The following is a 26,823-nucleotide window of genomic DNA, read 5'->3' as shown; positions in this document are numbered from 1 at the left end:
TCAACACTTTGACATGCGGGCGAGAGGGTGGGATGTAACAGTTGCACATTTTCAAAGTGAACTCTTTGAATGTACTCGTTGAATCAATTGAAACACTTGATGTTCTTTAACCTTTTTGTTTTCAGTAAATCTCAGTCTCTTTTGAAAGGTAACTTTACAACAAAAAAAAACTGGATAATTATAAGAGATAACAAACCAAAGTCACACTGACACAAACATGGTAGAAATGAGATGGTTTTAATGATCATCTTAGTATCAAGATACTCAGAACTATTATTCATGTCTGGTGATAAGGTTGTCTTCATCTAAAATCCCATTGCAAATGGGCAAACTCCATCCTCTGATGAAGAATGTCATATGATATGATCAAAAGCTCTAGAAGAGCTACTAAACCTTGAACTGTGTGGGGAGTTTTTGTCAACTTCTTTTTCCATAGTTAAGAGTGAACTTTCATGTGCCGTTTTACTGTCTAACGTTTTCATTTGTTTTCCTTAAAGTATCCGCTGTTGGCAACTAAAGCCTGATTAAGGGCTTCATGATTATGTTTAGGCAACTGAAAGCACTTGGTTAAGGTTCAGGAAACATTGTGGTTATGACAAATATATCACAAGGTTAGGCAACCAAAGCACTTTGTTGAATGTAGAGAAGGGTTATGGTCTTGGTAGAATATTGAAAAAGTCAGCGGTGATTTGAAGGATTAGACTGTCGAACTAATGAGCTTTGTACCGTCTGCATCCACTCTGCCTTCCTCCCCACAAAGTTTCACTGGAGTATAACATCACTGTGTCCTGCACAAGAGCAAAACCCTACATAATCCAGGTGGCATTACATTTCCTACTGAACGTCGTATGAAAAACAAGTTTGAGTATGATTCATAATCGACAGGATTTTAATGCGAACTTCACACAACACAGCAGGTTTGACGACTATGTTAAAGGACATATATTGCTCATATTTTGTTGATGTGCTCGGTTACAAGTGGCAACTATTCCACTTCTGTCCATCCTGGGAGAGGGATCCCTCCCTTGTTTGGGCTTTCTGTGTTTTTTAACACGTTTTGTTTTCTGGTAGATTTTCCTCACCCTAGTCAAGGTTTAAAGACGGAGGATGTCAGACCTCGTCCAGATTGTTAAGCCCTATTAGGCAAATTGTGATTTGCGAATATGTTTTTTAGATCAAATCGTAAAGTTTAAATGGTATTAGGATTCATCATTTTAATTTGGGTTATTACTTGAAAAGGTCTACATGCTCTTATGTTCAGAAGACACATCACTGTCCTCATACTGTCTAGTGCTGCAGCCCCTCTTTACATCCTCTGTCTGAAATGCCTTGTTTTAGCTCCTGTTTCTTTAAGACCCCCCTTCCTCTAAAAGCCCAGTCTGGTCTGATTGGCCAGCTTGCCCACTCTGTTGTGATTGGTCAAAAATATTCCAGTGCATGTAGGAAATGCCTCACTTTACCTGGCTTTGTCAGACTAGATACTAATTGTGAAAATGTAGGGGATTGTGATGTCACATGACGTCATGATGATGCTGATGTATCATACATGTTGTTTCAGGAGCTTCAGAACTTGTGTTTTCTAATGGGGAGAGGAGCTCTCACTTTTATTATAGCCTTAGATCACCAAGTTAAAAGTAAAATTTGACAGATGTGAAACCTATTAATTACACTGCTCACTTCTGTCTTTTAATGTCCTTTTATCTGTAATCGCTCAATTTGACGTAGGTCTGAAGAAGAGGAAAAAGAGTTATGTTGCAGTGTCCACTTTGTCATTGTTTCAAATGATGAGCACTTGAATCTATATTTGAAAAATAAGAAGCATATATTGTGACACAGTATTTAAGTCGTCAGTTTATTTATCACACTTAGTTTCATACTTGAGTAAAATATCAACACTTACACACTTGGCCTTGGAGTTGATGTCTCGTGTAGGCTACACATATTGTTCCAGCTTTCAGTTCGCAGAAGTTACTGTCAGCCATATACTGCCTGGAGCAACTGACATTTTCTTTAATTTGTCATGCTATGTTAGCACACTGCACAGATAAGAGAAATGTAAATAGATGAATGAGTGTAACGAAGCATTGACATGTGAGTTCCTCTTAGGTGAAAACCAGACAATCGAGGGGATTCAGGAACACACACAGTCCAGCCTCCTCTGCCATCAGTCTAAACATGCAAAACCTTTCCAGCCATTATAGATGCATGACTCAATCATTAGCCTTTCAGTTACACACTGAGCTGAATGTTTTTTCAGTTTGGGGGCCCGTTATACATGCCCGCTCTTTTAAAAAACCTAAATGAACCTTACTGGTGCCATCACTAATATTATAAAAGATTCCTGTACTATTCCTGCAATAACCCAAACCCCAAGTCTAAGTATTTGCCATATAACAGGCTTCCTGCACTGTAAATCCTCTATATCTGGTTTCTCAATTAACTCAACTTAAAGAATTAGTTCAAGGTCTTCTTATACGTCAAAGTTAGTAAATTAATTTAACTTGAAAAAACAAGCTCTATAAACTCAAGCTAACGTGAATCAATAACTGTTCAATCAGACTGAAAAACGTTAAAGATAGCTTTGGTTTCTGTTTGGCTCAAAGAGTCTCCAGCTGTTGCTGCTGTTGGACCCACTAACAGTCCACAGAGAACAAACACGACATGCTAGGCTGCCTCCAGTCACCTTATTAAATTTAAAACAAACTGCTTAGACGATTTATATACACACCATTATATACACACCAGCTTAAACTAGTCAAACACTGTTTTTTAAACACTCTTTTGAATAATGGTTGATACATTTGTAAAAGATTTCAAAATGTACAATTTATTGCGTGCTTAATGATCATCTCATGAGGTACCAAGAAAACAGCCTCATAACAATTTGTTAGGACAGAGACAGAACTAAAATAGAAATTCAATTAAATGAAAACTTGTTTTCCATCAGAATTGTCACAGGCACCGAACAAGGCAGAAAATAACCCTGTCATTGGTTTTATGATCAGGATCAGTATGTGTGGCTTTGTGCGATCCGACTAAATGTGGGAACAATTAATGTGTGTCTGGCGTGAGCTTCATCTCAATTTGCCAAATATCCTTATTGGTATACCGACTGTGGTAAACAAATATTTTAAAAATCACAATGATAGCAAAACATATTAAGTCACGCTGCAGCCTGAAACAACAAACAATGGGGAGCACTTTTATAAGCTCAGTCTGCGCCTTTTCATTCTGCAGTGGATATTGTACAATGCATCAAAGATGGACGGGGTTCACATCAATGAAATCTACCCTTGGATTAACAGAAAAGGTAATGCTGAAATGTACTGGTGCCTCTGGTTTCCGTTCCTAGCTCGCTGTCAGTCCAAAATATTCCTCTTTCTTCTCAAAGTAGAAGGTGAGTCGTGCCGTGGCATATCTGGCAGGACAGCAGAGGACAGAAGAACGTGATGAGAGAACATGGTCATCCTCCACATTTGCACTTTGTAAATATTGCGACATCCACAAAAGTAATCGGTCCTAAAGAAGGCACCATTTTAAGTGTCTTATTTATTATACTTTACACTCTCATAGTAATTACTAGCTTGTTACTTTATACAACAAAAATATGAGTCAATCAAATGGCAAGAATAATGTGTATCAAGAAACATTCCTTTATATTTAATTTGATACATCATATAAAATAATGTCCATTATCAAATGCAATCCACACAATATTGCAATAACATTCAATATATACAACAACATTAGAATTTAAGTAAATTGATCTTTCTTGGAACTTTAAAATGCATGATCACATGTGTCTCAATACTTCACACATATGAAACATATTGAAATACTAAATGTTAAATGGGTAGAATAAATTTAATGTGTATTTCATGTTTGTTGCACTAGTTGAAAATCTCTCTGACAGCCTCATCTTGCAACTAACAGCTTTCAGAACATTCATTGAGCCTTGATGGGTTTTTCTAGTGTTCTCCACAGGTCACACAGGAGTCCCAGCTCACAGCACAAGGTGCTGCTGTGTTTGTTGTTCGCAAAACCTGAAAAACATAGCATCAACTCGCTCTTAAATAAAGCACGTGTGTCTGACTGCTCTGCCAAAGCCTCAGCGCATTTCAGAGCTTAACTGCAAAAAAAAAGTGATTTTGTATTTTTTTTCCCAACCATATTATTAATGCTTCAATAAATCTGATGTCTGAGTATGCTGTTGCCCTTGGCTATTATACTCTACCCTTTGAAATTAAGTGAAGTTTCAAAAGCACAGAAAATGGAGGTACAGAGAGGAGTTTGTCCTTTAATCAGTGCTTTCATTGAACTCCTCAATGCAGAATCCGTTTTCTCTCACTTATTGCTCAGTGAGACAAAAAATATAATTCAGACACATGCCATTTAGCTACTTGTGTTCCATCACTCTGTTCCTCACCTGTGTCTCTGGGTAAAACTGCTCTCTAATTATTGTGTCAGAGTCTGGCTTCTCTTGTCTGCTGTATGCAGTTTCTCTAAGGAGTCGTTCCTTTCTTGTGCTTTCTTCACTTACGGGTCATGTTGATAGAGATATGTTGTACAGTGTGTGTCTCCCTTCATCCCAGTCCCCTAGAAATTTTGTTTTTATTCAGTTACACATGTTGAGAACATTTTAGAGGGGTAAAAATCCCTGGTGGTAGCCGTGCAGAACCAGCACACAGTTTTCACCTCGCTCATTGTGGCTTGGCAAACTGAGATACGTGTTTTCTCTGGACAGTCGTGATTCTAAGTAAACCTTGTGCTGCAGTGGATGATTGACAGCTGAGTCCTGACTGGACAAAAGCAGCACCTGTTGGGCCGTCGCTGAGGAGGGTTCACTGCAAGTGTTCTGCTAAGAACATCACTTTTCTCCACGACGATTTTCAGTCTCTTATTATTAGTCAAAAGACTGGAAGAACCAGTATCTACTAAAATAAACTCAATCAAATGCTGATCCTGTCTGTGTGTGTGTTCCGTCCACATCAGCCCCCCCCCTGTTGCAGCGCACTCTCTTCTACAACAGCAGATTGCTGCAGTTTGTGTGTGAATGTGGAAAATGATTTGATCACAACAGTGGGTTTGAGTGACACAATGTCTGATATCCAGATTGACAAAATACAAATATTTGCTTTACTTCTTTCTTTTTTTAATTAATAATTAAATTTTAAAGCAGTGCGTTCTGTATTTTGATGAAGAAACTTGGGAATAGATTCGATTTTTTAAAATGTAGTAGTTGTAATTTTTTTTATTGGATTGTTCAAGACACATTAAATCCACATTTAAATAAATATTGGATCAGACTTAGGATGAACACAATGTTAAAAGAGCCAAAACCCCTTATTGAGGTTTGAGATTTTTAAGAGATGGCCTGGTTTGTCCCTGTAATCATTTTCAAACTTGATTTCTCGGTAACTTTGTCCGATTTAAACATGGGATTAAAAACCTTGTGAGATTTGTGGCAGATCCTGTAAAGAACAGACGGAAAATGTCTTTTCTACTGAGGTGTTGGTTTGCAGATAGACATCAAAATACAGAGTCTCTTTGAGAAATTTGATGTGAAACAAACTCACTATTCACTATTATTCTATTCAATATAAGTTTTTATCTTTAAAATAAGTTATGATCTGTTTCTCTCCAGCTCCTCAGTAAGAAATGCATTAAAAATATTTGACTTTTGAACAAAACACAAAATGACCTGCCCTCTCTCACATTAATTATAGTGACTAATAATTGTTACACTAGCAGGATGAAAAACAATGAAATACCACGTGATGAATATAAAACTCATTAAATGGACATTCACTCGGGTAAAGTGAAAAGAGTTTCAGTGTCAGCTTATCTAGAAAAGAAAACCCCCATAAAAAATCATTGGTCAAAGCCTTTTGTTCTGTTGATCTAATTAACTGTCACATCTACACCCTGCTTAAGTGAAATTATACTTGAGTATAACCATTTAAAAGGACAGCGACCTTCACAGACAATCCCATTCAACCGTGTTTTTATTGAGGTCGACACCTAAAACTGGCGTGCTTTACGTTTATCCTCATCAGAGATGAAACTGAGATGTTTTTGTATTTAGCAGGAGTAGGGGAAAATGAACTCCCTTCCATACAGGTATTCCGTTTCACAATGTGCTTTTGTGCACGATTCCCCCAATTTTGCAGTGAGGCTATTCCAAACAGTGGGCCTCCTCCTCGTTCATTTCCTCATAATAATGTCTTTGTCGAATAACGGCTCGCCTTGCCAACACGTCCACAAATCTAAACCGCTGACTCGCAGACACTTTCAACACATGAATAAAATCATACAAGGAAAGTAAATACGGACGGTGGAGGGAGGGCGGGTTGTGCATTCCCCTTGTGGCTCCCTATTGTCACATCTACATCTGGCCCTGGTTAAAGCACAAGGTCTGGGCGACGCCTGTCACTTGTTGGGAAGGCGGCGGATATTTGGCTCAGGGGGATAACAGTGGGAGGAAACACACACACACACACACACACACACACACACACACACACACACACACACACACACACAGAGAGAGAGAGAGTCTCACTCTAACTTTTTATCTCTTTCCTCAACAGAACTTGTTTATCACAAAAGCATAAGGCAGCAGCGTTGTGTGTTTTTTTTTCAGCAGATAAGGGAAATAAAAGTACATGGATAAGCTCAGGGAAAGCTTGTAGTCCTAACAAGTAAATGCAGTTAAAGCCATTATTTTGTAATTACATTAAATGAATGAAGGAGGCCTCCTGCAGTGATTTTCCAACAGATACTTGTTACCTGACTCTGCACAAACCTTTTAGCCTCCTTCAGCTTGTTGTTTTGGTTTTACAGTTCAATCCTAATGCTCTCAACATCATTCCCAGCAGCAGCAGGCAGTAAGGAGACTTTAACGTTGTGCATTCAATGTTCAGTAACTCACCAGCAACAATCAGCTGAGCAAAACACATTTGTTCATTTAGGAAGTTAAACAAGAAGAGCAAGATGTTTTGGAATCTGTCGGCTATGGTAAGTCACCATTTGCAACACGAACAATCAAGAAACAAAAACGATTTTTGATCGTCCATGCCGCAAAGAATGATGCAGATGGAAACAGTCTGTTTTGCTTTGATGGTGGGTTGTTCAAATGGCATAAAGCATGAGTGTTCTATTAAGGAGGTTGGCAGGGTAGCGATACCTTCAAAAGTTAGGTCTGCTTCCCCATCGGTGCTGGTGCTCTAAGAGCTCATTTCATAGTTTAACCCTCCAGTTAAAGAAGCGTAACCCGACCCTCGCCGTGCACTTTAGGACAACCTCAGCCAGCAGCTTAGGGGAGCAGACGTCTAGCAGGCGAACGTGGCCTCAGCCAGGGATGAGAGACGTATATGTAAGGGAGGACCGGCGGCACAGGAACAATAGTGCCTCTGTGCCTCGGCACCCCTCTGGATCACATTTCCTCCGAGGTCCAGATCGAAATGAGGCGGGGGCCCTGTCGCTGATCTAACAAGTGGGCAGAGAAAGCCACACAGAGGGGAGGGTGCCGTATGTCAATAGTGATTATGATCACCATCACAACTGTGGCGGGTGTGGGGCGCACAGAGAAGGGAGAAAGGGAGAAAAAGAAGGGGTGGAGGGGAAACTTTTTGCCCTCCTGAACTTTATTGTCTGGTTGCTGGTAGTGAGGAATGTCTCCTGGACTTGTTTAAAGATAACCATCATGATACACTTAGAAATAAATGAAAATGCTTTTTTTCTGAAAGTCTTTGTGAAAGCTCGGCCTTTCATCTTTCCACGATGTGTGGTTTAAGAGTGAGGAAAGAGAATTTCATGTGTAAATATTTTGTCTGCATTTAGCCGTGACAAGAGGAGTAGAAGACGTCTGCTGATGCTGCCTGTTTTACGCCAAATTCAGGATACACACATTCTTAAATCACGGCTGGAAAAAAATGAAATATATCCACACTCGAGTTCAGTTGGGCTCAAGTTCTCGACCTTTTATTGGAATTTCTCTGCCAACCAATTATTTGAAGCTCCTGTTTTTCTAAACATTGTATTAAAATACTGAGAGCGTCTGCAGGATGCATTTTTCCATTTGTGCGCATTGAGTGATGTATGATTATGGCATCCTGCAATAAGTTGGTCCAATGAGATTCTGAGGTTATAACTTTCATGGTGGTTTCATGTGTTTCTACATTTAACAGTTGTTGAGGTGGTGTTAATGTGAAGGTGGTACTTCATGTCAGATTTATATACTGACAGTTTGTTACCTATTTGTTTTGTGCAGCATCAAGCAGGAATAATTATCAACCATACAACAGAGTTAATGCAAAGTTTCAACCAGACACACACACGCATGTTTCAAGGGAGCTTTAAGTTGCTGGCGTGAGGAGTACAAACCTTTGGAAGTCAAAGTCGATAGAGGAGAAGTGTGACTGCAGGATGGCCCAGAGACCCCAGAAGAAGTTGGATGCCTGAAGGAGGAGATAGAAAACATCAGAGCACCACATCAGTACTGCTGACTGGCTCTGACAGCATGTTGTCTAGGTGGCTGTTGTCAATCATCAAAAAAGAAAACGTGCTTGCTATAATCTGTAGCAGTGAACCTCACGTCGGCTTTTGTCACTGTCAAAGTGGCAGAATAATACATGGAAGTACTGATTTGAAAGAAAAGAATTACACAGAGCACTACAGAAACAGACAGATAGCCCAACACAAGTTACATGTGTGAATGTTTTTGCTTGCCTTCTAAGTGAAGTACTTTATTCTGCATTTGTTTTTTTTTACATTATTGTGGTTCATTAACTACAGCCATAACATAAAGCCAGTGGTGTAGGAAGTGCTCACACATTTACTATTTATAAATAGACAAACTATTTGCTCATATATGTAGTTGAGTAAAAGTGAGAAGTACCTAAACTGAATCTACTTGTTCAGATAAAAATTTACTTAAGTACCGTGACTATGGAAATGTACTTTGTTCCATCCCACCACTGCATTAAACATCACAATGTAACGATGTTGCAATTCTCAGGCACCCTTTTAATCTAATCTTGAGAAACCCACTTCTTCTTGACCCCCTGCAGGGAGGTCACAGCAGGGTCACATGTCTGCATCTTGCTCAAGAACACTTCAGCAGGGCAGGTGCTCGCTCACACAAACTGAACAGGAGCCATCTAATTAAATGACAGAATTATTAAGTACATGCAGTATGGGACTGGAATGTGTTTAAAGTGGTAACATCTGGCTTGCGTTGGTGGTATATACGCTGTGGCACACTTATGAGAATTTCTAGGGAAGATTTTTTCTCTCGCGGTGTCTAATTTTCTTTTAGGTAAATATCACAGGTGCTGTGTGGTTTCACTTATATCTGTCATGTTTTGGTACAATTCTCTGTGCTACAGACCAGAACTGTGAAGCCACACTCCAGTGACCTCCAGTTGTTGTGTGATAGCTGCTGCTTCCAGACGCATGCTGCTCCGTCAGAATGACAAACCTCCGCATTGAATGGTTCCCTCCTTAATGGCTTTGCTCACTTAGGCTTGCGGACTTCCATGCCTCCATAAATTTTTGTTGTTCTCCACCCTTATTGTAAATCTTCATGGTAGGACCACTAATAGCGAGTCCTAATAAGATCCAGACAGGCCTCTGTTTTGCGGCCCAGTGATATAATCACATTTTTATTTGATAATCAAATAAAGGGTGGAATGAAATATTTGAAGAACGATGTGCGGTTTCCCCTTGGCTTTCTTCCCCTCCCTGGCAGATTTTCATCTCTAATCTCTGTCTTTAGCTGGAGAGAGAGATTGAGCGTGTTTCTATTATGATTAATAACTACTCTCCATTAAGAGAGCATTAGTCTAACACTAAGCAGAGGCCGTCGGTGACAGGGAGCCATTGAGAAAAACGAGGATGAGAGACGTGTGGGGAGAGTGACATCACAGAGCCCTAGGCCGTAGCCCGAACATCACAGGGGATCCCTGCGGAAGACAGGATGAGTGGTAAAGACCCCTCGGTGTCTTGGCACAGTTCACCCAGGATTTAAGTGTTGGCATCTGGCCAGGCTTTGTCAATGCCGCACAGCGGAGCCACACAGCTTCCCTCAGAGCTCACTGGTTTCCTTGGCTACTCAGTTTTCACCATTCACGTGTTTTATCATCTACCGAGACGGAACTACTGCGTGAATTCAATGTAGTTTGATTATTACGAGCAATTACATAGTGACACCAAAGGGACACAAAAGGATAAAATTACATTTAATCAAATTCATAAAAGAATGATCACAAAAAACACATAAAAACCTAAAAAAGACAACAGATGGAATTAATAATTACGGCTGGTTTAAAAATGATCAATGTCGGTTAAACATAATGAACAAAATCTGCTCTCACCAAATGTGATGAGAAAAATGTTCAAATCTAGTGAGATCTCGTATGTGGAGCAAATTAACTGTCAAATACTGCACGGACACGACTTTCGCTGCGTAAAAGAAACACAGGCTGCAATAGCAATTATTTTCAGAAGCAATTAATCAGAAAATCCACTTGATTTATTGTTTGATCTTTGTCAATGTCAGAAAAGAGTGAAAAATGTTCGTCAGTTTCCAGGAGCCGTCTTCACATGGCTTTATTTTCATAGGGAAATCTGTTGAAAACCTACAGGCATTTAATTTACCGTCATAGAAAACCAAATATTTCATTTGAGAGGCTGGAGCCAGTAAATTTTGGGCATTTTAACTAAAAAAGAGAAACATTTAATTGATTCTAAAAACTGTTTTCAAGTCATCATAATATTTGGTATTATCATAAGATGAGAAGAGAAACAATAAAAGGGACCTTGGATATTTAGTTTCTTTTGTCTCTGGACGTGCAGAGGACATACAGTGTATAATTTTACATTAACTCAACATTTATTGGGCGAAATTAAGTTATACATGATTATTTTTAAACAGAAACGTTCCAGATTGAAACCATGAAAAATACACCCTATGATTTTCTCAATTAACCGGCTCAGTATCCCTCCTTTTGACACACGGCTCGTCAAAACGAGTGGAGCTGGAAACTTGGCTTGTTAACCGTCAGTGATCAATTCCCCAAACATCCCTTGGGTCCTCCTCGGTTTGTCATAGAAAATCTGACTTCAATCAGCGTGATGTTATCGCTTCTCTCCCTCCATTCCAGGGCCGTATTTCTTTCCCCCCCCGTTTCTCACTTCTCCCTCTCTGTCTGGCCGAGGCACGGGTTATTTTAAAAAGTAATATGCTTCCTCATCATTTCTTGGCTATTTCAAGAGACATTCACACCAGCCCCAAATTGGTCGGACAATTCTACATATTGTGTTGAGTTATGGAAGCACTTTTTAGACGGATCGCTTGGCACCACTTGAGCCACCAAAGAATGAAAATTGTGGTAATGAGAAAAAATAATTTTGGCTGCTGTCTTTCACTTTTCCCCTACGGCAGTTTGTAATCACGTCAGATGGAGCCCACCAGACTCTGAGCAGCGGTGTGTCAGCTGTGGATCGGTTTCCCTTTGAGGAGCCTTCTTTTTTTTTTATTTGCTGGAAAAGTAAATTGTTCAAATATGATGGTGAGGTGTCATTACGTTACAGAGGTCTGCACACATATGGATATAGTTGAAATGTGCACTCTAATCTCATAATACAGAGATATTTGAGGCCATCCGAGAGCGAAACTTAAAAAAGGGAAATAACTGTTTAGAGATTTGTCGCTACAAACTGCCGAGGTGCTGCCTAATGACACACATTAGCATTTCAACAGAGTCGACGGGAGCAGACACTTACCAATGAGAATTTGCAGACGTGGATGTAAAGCTGTGTAACTTCTGCCTTGGTAACAGTGACCTCACGCCCTGTGCTCTGCTTGTAACTCTCCAGATAGGCCATCAGCCAGTCCCTCTGCAGCTCCCGGCTCGGATACAGGCTGTAGTTAACGTCATTCACACCTTCAACACACAACAAACACAGACATACATATTTTAAAAGAATTTTTCCAATGTAAACTTTAAAAAAAACAACACAAAGCCTCCCCCCCCCAAAAAAAAACTGTGAGTTTTTAAGATTAGCCACAGAAATCCTCTTTTCAGTCAAATAGAGAACAATTCTTTAATTTGAAACACAAACATTGCCGAACACAAAAAAGCTGAACTTCAACTGAGCACATTTAACTCATGGTAAATGGTCTATGTTAATATAGATTTATGTTATATTTATATTATAATATTTATACAGCACACTATGAATCTTGAGATTGATGTGGTGCAAATGAAAAGTAAAACATGGGCATGATTATTTAATCTTCATTCCTTCTCATTCTGGTAGAAATAACTAACAGCTGGTGATTATACCTTCACAATACTTTGGTCAAATGAGAGAAAAATGAGAATCTAACTGAATCTAATTGAGTGTTATTATTGCAGTAAGTATTTCCTTTTTATTCTGCTACGGTACCTCATTACTTTAAAATGAAGAGTTTACTTATATAATATGCATTGTTATGATAACTACTCAACAGTATGTGTTATGGTTGAATTAGTTCAACATTAGTTCAACATTGACCAATTGCAACAGCAATTACACTGATAATGTATTACACTCACTGGGACATTTCCATGCATTTAATTTAAATTGTATATTAAATTGTAAATTTAATTCATAATGCTGGACAAAGTAATCTTAAAATGTGTTATTGCTACTTTTACTTGAATAAAGACTCTACACTAAAATAACTATATTTCCTTTTTACATTTTAGCCAGAAGCAGAGAGTAAGAAGTGTGAGAATTGACATGTGCACTTTCAGTTGAAACCTGATTTTAAAATCTTAGTGTAACCAGCAAGATTTTAATTAAGTATAAGTAGTAAAATAATTATATAGCTGTATTGTCCCTTCATTAAGAAAATAAAAAATAGATACTTGTGTTACAGAAAAAGTCCCCATTTATGAATATTTGTATTTGTCTTATTCCAGAGATAATTTGGCATCAGCATAGGTTTGCTTAAGATAGACCTTTCTTCAGTTACAAGCATTGCTATTGTTTCCTCTTGCATGTGAGGATAACTCTAAATTTAATTAAAATTAATTAAAATATGCTGAAAATTCCAAAACAACATTCCATGGACAATATGTGTCTGTTCCTGAACAACAGAAACATGTCTCTTCAGTTTCGTAAGATTTGTTTTCAATTAGGAGGCACAGCATCCTTCACCGGGACACAGGAGTTCTCGAAACCCACAGATTGACATGTTTGCACACGAGGATTAACTCAGTCAGTATCATGCATCATTCTCCGAGGTCGGACCAAGTCTGTACGGCACAGCTTACTCTCAGATATGACTTCCGTTGCAATCATTTGAAGATGGCAAGCCTTGGCATGAAAACTTATAATATAAATGATTATTTCACAAATGTTCAAATTGATAGTGTGGAGCGTTAGTGTGACACAGCTGATACATCAATGTCACTTTTATCCCCAGGTGTACATACAGAATAAAAATAATATTTGTCAAGAAGGACAGGATTCACGCTACAAATAAAGATAAAATGATGTAATAGTTTAAGCGAGAGCACAAACTCAAACAGAATACACAGCATTCACGGCATTAGCCAATCTTACATGTTCTGTTCCTCGATAAATGTTTCCCAGAGAATTGAACCGCCACAACCACAGCACACACCTACCGGCAAATTCGTTGAAGTGATTGCCAATATCGAAGGCCTGGTAGTTGTAATCTGCGTACTCGTAGTCGATGAATTTCACCATTCCTGATGGAGGAGGAGAGGGAAATCAGCAGCTGTTAGCACGACATCATGACAAACACATCTCAGGGAAAGCTGACTCCTTTTCTTGAAAGAACAGGGGCCAAAGGAATCTCTTTTGAGCGAGAGTCACCGTGGACTCTCTTGAGAAAATGAGAGAGGAAAATAAAAGCATAATAAAAAAGGAGCTACAAATGAGGGGGAACAAATGTGATAAAACACATTTTCAGTGATGCAAAGGTTTTTCTTCTGTGTGTAAAATAAAGGGAAGTGATATGAAAACTGATGAACAGAGATACATTCTCTCACTTTAATATTTTTTCCAGCTACAATTTTAGAGTGTTGAATGAGACAGTCTTTTACTCTTGACTGTATTCACCTAATTTTATTCTGATTGATGAATATCTGCTGCATGTCCACATAATATCAGTTCATTTCAGCATTCTATCCACAACCCTCTCCACTGTCGCTGATGTGCGGAGCTGTTCCTCACCCTCATTCTTGTTGTATATTATGTTTTTGGTCAGAAGGTCGTTGTGGCAGAGGACAGTTGGCGAGTCGATCTGCGAGAGGTGTCTCTTCAACGACTCCATCTCCACTGACAGAGTGTCCAAGCTGGGTATCTCTCCTCGAGCCAGCGAACTGTAAGATACCATATCTTGTGGACAATGTTTCATGAATGAGCAGAGTATTTGATTCACAGCTGCAAAAGGCAGTGGGCGAGATCGGCCACCGAGGTTCAACACCTGAAAGTCCCTGAAGGGAACTCAGCACATTCACGATTATCAAATCAGCCACATGTCATGCTTTGAATCCCAGAGGCAAACACATACACTGTGAGATGCACTTAAACAAAGAGGTAGTTTAAGTGGAACATTTGACACAGTGTATCCAATACAATCAGTCAGTATTCTTCACTTCTAAAAAAAGTGCAGCTTCATTGGTAGATTTTTTTTTTAACTTAACAATGAAGGAAAAAAGAAATTAAGCAAATAAATAAACATTTAAAAATACACCCCTGCATAATTGTGTATCTAGCTTTTCTTCCCTTGCAACCCTGGTGGTTTATTTTACAGTGGATAGTGGTGAAAGATAAATATCTTACTTCACTGGAGGTTACAGAGTAAGATGATCTTGCAAGTTACATATTTTCCTTCACTACAGGATGCCTACCGACATTTTACATTTTGATCGATGCGCACTCTTTTCATATAAAGAATTCCACAGGTAAAAATCCTGGATTCAAAATGTTACATTGTTACCAGTTGAATGTTGGCAAAATTAAACACTATTGCAGGCAAATGGCCCCATGATTGTTACAGTGTTACAGTGTTGGATGTTTTAATTTTATCGACACTACACTGTGTACTGTTGGAACGTTTAACCTGCAACAATATTTCCTATTTTATGAGCTGATTAGTGTAAGTAAAGTGTGATCAGCAAACTAATCAGTAATTGTGGTTGACAGGTAATTATGAATTGGAGTGAAAAAAGAGCAACATTTACACATTATCTCGAAATGGAAACTCTGAAGTAATATACAAGTTCTTACATATTTTATTGAAACAGTTCTTATTGGCAAAGATAGTTTTATTCTCAATCAAACTTAATGTCAACTAAGCTAAAAAATACATGATTGAAAGAATAAGTAAATGAACTAGAAAAACCTTTTGAAAATTCTCTGCCTCATTGTCCACTCCTGTCATTATGCTTTCACTTTAGTTTCCACCTAAGTGAGAATTTCCACTGAAATGCTGTGACTCACCTGCACTTAGAAACGATTGAGCAATAAGGCCACTTAAAGGGAAAAAAACTATATCTGAGATTTTGAAAATTAGATGTCGTAAATTTACAAGAAAAGAAGTTACTATCATAACTTTGGAAAGATTGTGTAAGTAACTGAGTCTGTCCTGAAGATAGAAGCACACAGATTTAGAGGAAATTGCAGCTTTTGTGGAGAAGGAAATGTTTGGCTGACGGTGAGGCTTTCATACAGGTCTTTATTCTCATATTATTATGTCTTTATTCTCGAAGTCTCTGATATTTTTACCCTTTAAGTGGCTCTAATACTCTGTCAAATGTAGGAGCTGTTCCACCCTAAAATAAATCTATTTGAGGGAAAAAGTGGTGAAAGTAAATGTTATGGCACAGTTGGAGGAGGGAGCGATAAAGTTTGCAGAAGAGTAGAAGACCAAGCTTGTCATGAACTCCTCACTTTTCTTCTCTGAAGATATTTGTAAACTGAAGCGGTTCAGGGACCCTTGTAAGGTTAGGCCTTGTTTGCGCTCTGTTGATTACTTGATGTATCAAAGAAGGCGCTAATGCCCTTGGACATCAGTGCAAAATGCACGTGGTAGAAACGCTGCATAACTATTCCACTCCTAATTAATTTTCGTGTTTCTCTTTCCAGTCATCAGGCCACGACAAGAGGGTAGAGTAATTTAAACACTGCCTATTTATTCAAATGGGAACAAAGAGACGCTCCGGTATTATACACACCAGCAGACGTAATTTAGTGAGGCCTGTTAGGAATGCACAATAAAAGCAGAGGAGCTGAGTCTTGTTTATAGTCGTGCCACCGAGGCTACGCAGCCTCCTCCTCCTACACATCTGCAACAAGTCATTTATGTTTATCATCTTCCTCCACGTCATTCACTCATCCTCTCCTCCTGCTGTGGGTAGACAGATTGAGGGGAGACTAATTAAATGAAATCAGGTTGGGATCCAGACAATGAGATAAACTTGACTGAAGCTGATTTCTATTTTACTTTTTAATATCGTGGTTCCTGCTCGTGTTTTAATCATTTTTGTTACATTTACTGCAACTGTTATTTTACTCTACTAGCCAATGAATGATTAAAACACAACAATTTTTTTTGACTCACATCTTCTCACCTACGAAATTTTGAAAGCGACCCGCTCTGACATGCATAATTTACCAGCCTCCTCTCTGATATGAATTAAAACACTTAGTCTAACGGTGAATAACTCTGATTCCTTTTCAACCCATTCATTTTTCTAACTTAAAAAACTGACTTTATCATAGAAACCCTCAAAAGCCAAATGAAAGACTTCCATTGACTTTAAATGGTCGTCTTGCCATCAGATCTTTTTCCTCTCTCTTTTTCTGTCCTTTTCATGGAGCATACTGCATCAAGTACATTCGCCTCCTGCTCCCTGTCAAGTCTCTGTAAGGTAATTAGTGGAATATCCTCCTCTGGCGCTTCATTATCAATGTGCCTTATTTACATATGATTTCAAACACCAGCCGAGCTCTGCTGACTTTTCTTTCCTTTCTGTGGTTTTACACGAGTCCTGGGAGTGTAAACGGGAGACATGGCAGGGGGCCTTTGGAGGAAGAAGAAGAGGTTGCACTCTTGCTTTCCATTGCTTTTCTTTCTTTTCTCTCCCATCTCTGACTTCTACTGTGCTCCCTCTCTCTATCTCTCTCTCTCTCCCTTCGAAACCTCGCAGCTGCTGGAGCCTCTTTCGCTCCCTCTTTCCCCCATCTCTCTCTTCCTCTCTCTATCTGTCTCTCTCTTTTAGCACAGCGGGTGGCTTAAGAGCTGAAGACCTCCTCTGCAGGTGCAGCCTCTTCCTGCTCTCGCTCAGCCTTTCTTTTACCATTTCCTCTGAAGATCACATTCATAGCAGCACTCACACATGCTCGGGTACAAAAGTTTCTCTGATGCCTGTTTAAAAAGCCTTTTGCTTGTTTTCCCCCATTCTTGGTCTTTTCTGTCCGTACTTCTTACCCTCTCTCTCTCTCTCTCTCTCTCTCTCTCTCTATCTGTGTGTGTCAGTATTTATCAGTTAAAGCTTAGGTGTAAGTTAAGGTTGGGGTACGGGTTAGGTTTAATTAGTTATGCTTGGGGTTAGCATAAACTACAGGAAATTGATGTAAGTCAATGTAATGTCCTCTATAATGTGCCTTGGTGTGTGTGAGTGTGTGTGTGTGTGGTCATGTCACACAAATGCAGACTCAAGAGGCCAATGAATGTGCAAACACACACATCATAGACCTACAGTATACGCTGTAACCATAAATAAACCTCTAAAATCTCTTATCTTGAATCTTAAATCTAAAAACATCTCGCTGTAGCATTCCTCAATCTCTTTAGCATACTTTTCTCATGCTCTTTACTATTATTCATAACCGAATAGATAATATTTTCCAGATCGTTTTGAGTTCCTCTGCACGTCTCTCTGTGTTTCAGCAGCAGCGGACTGTGTCAACCAACCCACTGAGTCACACAAATGTCTCACAGTATAGCACCATCTATTGGGCCTCTGAATCTGGTGCAGTTTGCTCTTGCAGATGCATATTTGAGTTTTCCTCCTACGTAACATCTCTGAATAATACACACACTTGTTGCCATTGCCGTGCGATATGCAACAAAAAATGACTTGTTATTTTTGTTGGAAAGTTTAGTTTGAAGATAAATCTTGAGAATCAGTTAAATGGAAACGTGGTAAATAAAATGAATTTCCTGTTTCTTCATTTAGAAGGCTAATTGCTCATTATTTTCTGTGCTCCTTTCGTTTTTGATACAGAGATCAAATATTTAAGTGTTTAAGATTGTTCGTGATGTTGAACTGAACATTTTTGGTTGAAATGTTTGGTGAAGTTGACTATTGAGACTATTTCGCACAACTTGAGGTAACTGCAGGTTGCATTTACTAAAAGCACCCCTGAATAACATCCAAACACAAAAACAAATAAAATAGAAGTGCTCAAAAATGAAGCAGATAAGAAAGCAGATGCAGCAGAATATATTGCCTGGGAACTAACATATCTGCCTGTTTCTTGTCTTCCATTGACCAAGAAGTTGAGTCACCCTCGTGTTCTCTTAGATCTTTGTGGGGCTTTTGTCTTTCTGAATCCAGGAAACTTCTTATCATAACAGATCATTTCCTCCACATTGGCTCTCTTTATGGATGACTCAGTCTGAAACAAATTGCTTTACCCACTTGCTAAAATTCAAGGGAGAAACACCAGTTCTTTAAAACAGCAACTCGGATACTCCTGCTTTGGTTTGGGTCGACTTCCGACCTCTTCTCTGCAAACGTAAACAAGGTTGAACGTTTGACCGATAAGGGAGAGCTCTGCAGGAAGCTTGTGGCCAAGCGTCTGTTTCTTTGTAGTGTCTGGAGGGCCCTCTCACCTCTCACCCCGTGACCCCTGTCAGGGATAATGCAATGTCATTGCCACAAAGGCCACTCCCCCGCCTCATCCCTCTGACCAATGACAGCTCGCAGACAGCCTCCATCGAAACGGTGAGAGAGGTGAATGTGCCAACAACTTGAGCACAGACTGTCCAGTTACTTGTAAGACAATAAATGGGTGGACAGGAGCACTGTGGGCAGGTTTGAGAAATTTGCCTTTGGCATGTGAGAAAATGATAACGCATCAGTGGAAGTGCTGTGGCCTAAAAGATAAATATGTGGAAAATGTGGCTGGTTTCTATCATAGTGATGACTTCAAAAATACCACTGAGGTAGCCTTGCAACAACACCTCGATAGGTATTTGTTTAACCCTTAGAGGCTGCTCAGGCGAAACTCACCTGTATCTTAATACTAAAAGAAAATAACAGTTTTACAAGGATACATTTTTAAAACCTGAAACTTCATTGCCTTGGCTTAATTTCTTTGAAGAACGTGAAAAGCTTGTGACAATTTCCTCACATATGTATCCCCTTAATACAAGGTGGAGGTCAATTTGACCCACATAGAGATGTGGACACACAGGATCACATACACTCACTGGCATAGGCACATTGGCATCGTGCCTTCCCGAACCCTAAACTTAACCATCACAACTATATGCCTAACCCTAACCTACACCTTATTCTAACCCTAACCCTTAAAGAAAGTCTTAACCCTCAAACAGCCCATTGAAAGTGGGTCAGACACACCTGCCACATTGTCACAATGCAGGCACAGAGAAGTCAACTGCTTCCACTTTCCCCTCCCCTCCTGTTTCTTTTTCCATCTTTACACAGTTATTCCAAAACGCTGTCGAATTTTTACTCTCTCTCTATTGCACAGCACCCCTCACACTTGCACTTCAGAAGGGGACAAAACAGATGAATAACTCAGCACAGGTGCGTAGGTCACTTGAGCTACCATCCTCCACCAGCAATATGAGCAAAGGATTCTCTGCTCAGAGGGCCTTGGAGCTAATATTGGAGGAGAGTGAGACACATAGTAAAGTGGAAGAGGAGAATGTTTCAAAAGATGATGATAGTGTAGAAATAACTTGAGGCAAGCACGGAATGCTAAATATCTTTAATACGACAACGTGTGTAAGACCAGGCTAAAAAGTGCTAGTTTTGTATGGTATGGTATTGGAAGTGTTTAGAAAGTTTTCAAGAGAGGGGCGCCCCTGTGTTGATAGCATTTGCTAGCTCATTGGGCATCGTTTGATTTGAGTCAGTGGAGGTTGGTGACTACAGGAGTAACATGTGACAGTTTAGGCCAATTGGAGACCAGATGTGCCGCCAATTTTTCGGTACATTCATGGATTTCGCTTTGTATGAAGGGAAGCTTGCCAGTGGGACATATCAGTAGTCGAGACGGGTGATAACCATGGCCTGTACCAAGAATATGACAGCCTACTGAGTCAAGTAAGGACTAATGTGTCTTACATTGTATAGTACAATGTTGCCCGACTGGAAGAGAGATGCAACATGGTCAGAAAAGGATAGCAAGTTATTAAACAAGTTAGTTTAATTAAACATTAAGCAGGTTTCTAGTCACCTTGGTTGGGGTGAGTGATCAAGAGGTAACTTCGATGTTTATATTGCGCTATTGAGGGATTGATTGGCTAAGAGTTCTGTCTTTTGTGTGCAAAACAAACTGTGTCAAGACTGTGGTCCTCCAGTGTTAATGCCAGGTCTAGTTGGGTGTCATCTGCATAACAACGAAAAAGAAGCTTTGTAAGCTGTAATTGCACCAAAGAAAGAAGCAGCAGCATGTATGAGGGTAGTTATTAAGAAACTGATAGAGGTACTTAGTCATGTGTTCGTAGTCCTTGGAAGTAACGCTACAGTTTGTATTAAGCTTGTTAGTTAGACATGGTAATGGTTCGAGCTTATTTGCACCACCTCCACAAAACATTTTGATTTCTCACACAAGTTCAGCGTGTGGACAAATCCACAACTTGACAGACCTGCCCTGCTTGGTTTTAGCTGCTATGGCGAGATCGGGAGATAGCCGTTGAATGGATGGGTTTGGCAAATGGTCAGTTGGCTGTAACTCTTCTTGGTTTTTGCTTCATCACTGCCAATCATAAACACTGTCACTGTCTTGCTTTCATCGAATCTGACATAATAAACTAGTTAATTCTAGAGCAATGGTAAATTGTATATCAATAAAAAACTGTTTGCTGATATAATCCAAGAAAATCACTAAAAACGAATCAATTATCCAAACTTAAATTTATATGTTTTAAATACGAGTACATTGAGATAATTTTGTGATGATCTGTACCTTTTTGTGCAGCGCTGCTCCGCTGGGCTGCTGTTGATACTGCTCTGCACCAGTGTGAGAAAGTGGGACACTTTTGTCCAGAGCAGAGGTTCAACAGACACACCACATTTTGGCTGGATAGAGTGGATTCTCCCCACCTCTGCTGCTATCAATCTGCAGAGGGAAAACATTTTCTCAGATGAGCCGGGCTGATGCTGTTATTGCACAAACAATCATTATCAGAGTAGACACACAACTCCCTTTCCATTTAGCATTCTTATCTTGTTCTTCTTTCCGAAAAAAAAAAAAGGCTATGCTGAATTTGTGACCTTTTGACCACTTGAGTGCTCATTCTTTAGGCATCTTAGTGGTGACATCAAGTTTTCTGGGTATTCCCCACAGAGGGTATCAGGCAAAGCAAGGTGATTGATGTCTGTCATGGCCCCGGCTCATCAGCCTTGGTAGACTGTGTTGTGTCCTACTGGCCTGTGGTGAGAATAATGATGCTGGCCTGTTATCATCAGAATGATGAATGAAACAGGGGCCATGGGTAAACAACATAGCTCAACACAAAACATAAGTCAACGGAAATAATCAAGAAAAACACCTGCATCAGCACAATTGAAATGCCCAACACACACACACACACGCACACACACACACGCACACACACACACACACACACACACACACACACACACACACACACACACCCAACAATGACCTCTTGCTGTTTTCTTACAAAACAAATGTTCAAGGTTTCACATCATTATCAATAAACCTGTTGAACTTTGAACACTTTGAAAATTATATAATAATATGCAATATGTGCAGAGTAAGTGATATCTTCATATTTTCACTTCTCTTAAATATAAGTTTGATTTGATTTTGACAACAATGAATTATGGATAAATAATATATTATATGTCTGTATTTTATTTCACCCTGTTTTCCTTTTAATCTCAACTTGTTGCACTGGACAATGGCCACCATATTGCTGCATGAACATGCTGCAGGACTGTAACCCTGTAAGAGCACATACAATCTCAGCACATCGTTTCTGACCAAATCAACTTCGCAAAAGAAATAAATGTAAATGTTGAGGGTTTCCTGGCAGAGACCTGTAAATGGAGGGTTGTCGGAGCAGCTCATCATCCAGGACCGTTCCTCTGACAAACTCGTAGCAGATGCCGTTCTGGAAGCTGCAGTAGATCTGCGGACCACATCCGTGGGCGTGGAAGACCTGAAACATCTCCACCTCCTTGTTTCGGTTCACATAGAGCTCCGTCATTCTGCCGTAGAGTCGCACCAGAACACAACCGGGCTCCTGAAAAGAGCCCACGTGGCAGCCGATCAGCTGGTTGGTGATGCCCCCTGTGAACGTCTGGAAATAAGGAAAGTCAAACTTAATGATATAAAGAAACTCTTATTTTGGAACAAAACAAACACATTTCTTATAATATGGCATACTTTTCAACAAACTGTAGATGTAACAAAGCAACCAGAATACTTAACACGATGCTGATTTATAGAAAACATTGTAAAGTGGTGTTTATGTGTATTTTTACGGTTCAGTGAAAATACAACCTCTTGTAACAAAGGGGGAGGTCTTCACTGTCATGTGGACAATAAAATTACATCACTAACTCTTCTATATGTAGTTTATATGACAGGCAGTGAATGTAATTACTTTGTAAAGTATAATGAGTCACTCTCCTAAAAACACGGTTTCAGTTACTGTTTATCCATAACAATCTGGGACAATCACAATAAACATGGAGCTTTATACGATGAATAAATGAACAAGTGAACAAATGCCATATGTTTAGTTTCAGGAATTAAAAGCTTTTGGTAGAATATCCTTTAACAGGCCACTCATGTATCACTGTTATGACTCATTACTTCAACTTTTTCACCAAGCTGCCATCCAAAAAGAACAAGAAAAGCAACAGAGACCTAGAGATCATTTAAAAAAAGGACTTGAATAGTGTACTTAGCATAAGAACACATTTTATCCTTAATTTTGCAAGTATGCAAAATGCAATGGCCACCAGAGAGGGAGGATTAGCAGTTTTGTAAGAAATATTAAGGGAGTATTATTATATTATCATCATATCGTTCCCAAATGTCCAAGAGTGAAAAGTAACATAACAATACGCATACAAAGTACCATCACCTCAGGAATTCACACGCTGCATATTTCTGAACAAAAAATAGAAAGGGATTATCACTTTAATCTGAAATATCGAAACACCTGTCACACATAAAGGCTTGCACAATGTAATAAAGCACAAGACTACTTGTTGGACTGGTATATGATAAAGCTGCTGTTGTGCAGTTTGCATTGTACTTAATGGGAAGTTAAAATCTACAGGACACATAATACAACATTTTGTGATAGAAGGTTTTAACAAGCAAGTAAATCAACCAAAACCCAGATTCATTTGTATTACCAGACAAGATTTTATATATATTTAAATTTCAGAACAAAACAACATGAAATACATACAGAATAACACGTTTGGATCTCCTTTATTATTGAAATGATTCTTCTTTCCTCCAACCTGAAGCAAAAAACAAGCAGTAATATATAAATTCTGATTAAACTGGTACGCATAAAAACAGAATCATATGCACAGATATACTCATACAGTATGTTAATAACATCCAGCTCGAGCTGCTGCCTCAACTTGTTTTTTGTCTTTAAAGATCACACTTCCAGCACACTGCTCCGTGTGTGTACACAACACTCCCACATTGACCACTGTTTGCCTGCCAAAGCCTTGTCACACATTTGTTGTCTTTCAGTGGTTTCTCTAAGTCTCTGATTCTCTGCCACAGTCTCAGAGGCATTTTCTGAGCCTCAGATCGGACCTGCAGACAAAAGGTTTTCATCTAGATGGAAAATGAACAAACAGGCCCAAGAATGAATGTCGAGGCTAGAAGGGCCCCTTTGATCCTTTCCACCAGCTTTGACAATTTTATTAAAATCATTTTTGTCTACGATTTGGAGCTATTGTATATATTTACAGGAAAAATAATTTAATTTGACTGTATTTATAAACATTTATAAATAATGTAAAACAAATGTAAATGTTATTATTTCCATCTCTCTAAAAAATGTTTATATTTTAAGTAGGTATCATCTTTGACAATGCCTCCAATGTAGTGTATGAAACACTCAAAATTATAAAGTGACATTGCCCAGAGTTTGATAAATTGTGTCTTTGTTTGTATTACAATGTGTGTTATGGCAACGCATTGAAAAACAAGAACAGTGAAATCTCTGAATATTACACAATGTCCCCCCCGGGGATCAATAAAGTCATTTGATTCTGTCTTTGATCCTGAAATATGAATACAAGCCATTAGAGAGTGTAATTTGAAAGAAAGAACTAAGATTTAAAAGCACAGGCACAGCAGGAGGACGTGTCTGTCCTCCCCCTGCATATTCCAATCAGATGAACACAATACATCATTAAAGAGGCTGCTGCGACACGAGGGCTGAAGGGAAACATCTACTCCTTTGTGTACATTACTGGACCTGGTGTAGATTGAGAGGTCACCCGTCCAATGTGCTTTCACCTAACAAACATAAACCCAATTTCTCTGAAAGATTGGACCTTGTGTTTGCACATGGGACCAGAATGGGAATATTCTGTTCTGAACAGATGCTCTGACAACATCTACACATCTGTTTCCAGGGTTTAAAAAAGAAAAGAAAAAAGAACTTACCTTGGGTTTTCTGCTTTTGTACAATGTTCAAAGGTTCTTTTCATTAAGTGCAACCTTATGTAGGATATGAGACATTAGATGGGTTATTTTTATTTAACCAAGAACATCAGTTGTTAGGAGTTTTCAACACAGAAACCTACAGTATTATCTCATGTTAATATATATTATAAGACAATTCCAGCTATCTGTAATCTGAGGCCACAGCTTTGTTAGTGTGTCTCACAATATCTTCTGATTTCTACACCAATGGCTCTCAGCTCCCAACCCAATCATCCCAGTGGTTTCTACTGAAAACATAGATCAATATATATATAGATAGATAGATAGATAGATAGATAGATAGATAGATAGATAGATAGATAGATAGATAGATAGATAGATGGACTCCTAAATAATTCTGTCATATTGTTTAAACTGTAAATATGAGGAGCCCATTGGGAAAGCCCATACTCATCAGCCTCTGACTTGTAATTTTGACTTGTAATTTTAATATATAGATAGATAGATAGATAGATAGATAGATAGATAGATAGATAGATAGATAGGTAGGTAGGTAGGTAGGTAGATAGATAGATAGATAGATAGATAGATAGATAGATAGATAGATAGATAGATAGATAGATGGACTCCTAAATAATTCTGTCATATTGTTTAAACTGTAAATATGAGGAGCCCATTGGGAAAGCCCATACTCATCAGCCTCTGACTTGTAATTTTGACTTGTATTCGGATTTGAATTCAGTGTCTTCATGATTGAGACACAACTTCAACAACAGCGTGCACATCAACAAACTTTAGGCAGAATGGCTGCAGATGTACGAATGCTGGCATTTATTTCACACTAAGATACAGTATCAAAATGAAAGTAGTCAATTCCATTAATTATTTAGCATACCGCATACCTCTGCTAAGTCTAACGTCCTATCTGCTATATAAAAGAAACTGAAAAACATATTCCAGGACCCTTCTATTAAAAAAAATTAAGTTAATGTTCTTCAACTCTTGAACAACCAACCGGCGAAGATTTTACAAACAGAAACTTACAAACTTGATGTTTTCGTAAAAATGAATGACAGATTCAATAAATGCCAGGTTACACATACATTTGGAGAAACAAACATTGACTTACCTTCATCTGAATGTCCTGTGCCTTCCAATGAGGACGGAGTCTGCTGAGAAGCTCCAGGATTCCTCTCCAAGGTTCAAGCTCATTGATATGGATGTCCACATGGAGGAGCCTTTTCCCAGCACCAGCATCCATTTTCAGCAAAGAAATCTTGATGTCCAAAACTACAGACCAAAGTCCTTCTCTGTTCTATGTCCAGCTGAGTTATCGGTGAAAATACACAACCAAGCGCGAACATCTACTTCATCACAACTATTCAAGAGCAGTCAGTGGTGTCTGCAAGTCACGGAAATTGTCCTCTTGAATGACGAGTGACACAGCAGCCGCCCAGCTTGCTTATCAGGGGCCAATGTTCCTATGGGCATCTTCACCCCAACTGCTGCACAGTTTACATATTAACCACCGCTGGTTGGAGCTCTGCAGCGACCAACGTAAAGTGTTACACTGACACAAATGTTCAGTTTGACTTCTGGAATGAAACATTATTTTTTATTTACCTGCCTAACTACTCTATCATGCTGCATCGAAGCCATTCCAAGGTGCAGTTAACATGGGAATGATGGAGACAGTGCTAAATGAAATAAAGACCACATTTTACTGAAAAAAATGTAAAGAAGTCAATGAAAACAAAAAACAATATGTAAAATAAATCAGTAGAAAAAAATCCTTGAGTGTCCATTAAACCCGCCACACACAAACAAAATAAAGGACTGCAATTATTTCACTTTTCT

At 39.0% G+C, this 26,823-nt stretch overlaps 1 protein-coding gene across 1 annotated transcript; it reads right to left on the bottom strand.

Moving 5' to 3' along the window:
* Nucleotides 1-2,885: 2,885 nt before the first annotated feature.
* Nucleotides 2,886-26,464, bottom strand: zgc:113516 (uncharacterized protein LOC541449 homolog). The gene is made up of 8 exons (XM_034589029.1): nt 26,096-26,464; nt 22,353-22,615; nt 21,253-21,405; nt 14,254-14,402; nt 13,683-13,766; nt 11,788-11,948; nt 8,386-8,459; nt 2,886-3,418 (listed from the first exon to the last, which is right to left on the bottom strand). The coding sequence occupies exons 1-8, from the start codon at nt 26,225-26,227 to the stop codon at nt 3,349-3,351; spliced, it is 1,086 nt and encodes a 361-aa protein (XP_034444920.1). The 5' UTR covers nt 26,228-26,464; the 3' UTR covers nt 2,886-3,348.
* Between the last annotated feature and the right edge of the window lie 359 nt (nt 26,465-26,823).

This window comes from Hippoglossus hippoglossus, chromosome 6 (genome assembly GCF_009819705.1).
Source record: "Hippoglossus hippoglossus isolate fHipHip1 chromosome 6, fHipHip1.pri, whole genome shotgun sequence".
NCBI classification, from domain to species: Eukaryota; Metazoa; Chordata; class Actinopteri; order Pleuronectiformes; family Pleuronectidae; genus Hippoglossus; species Hippoglossus hippoglossus.
This window is presented reverse-complemented; position numbering and strand designations above follow the sequence as displayed.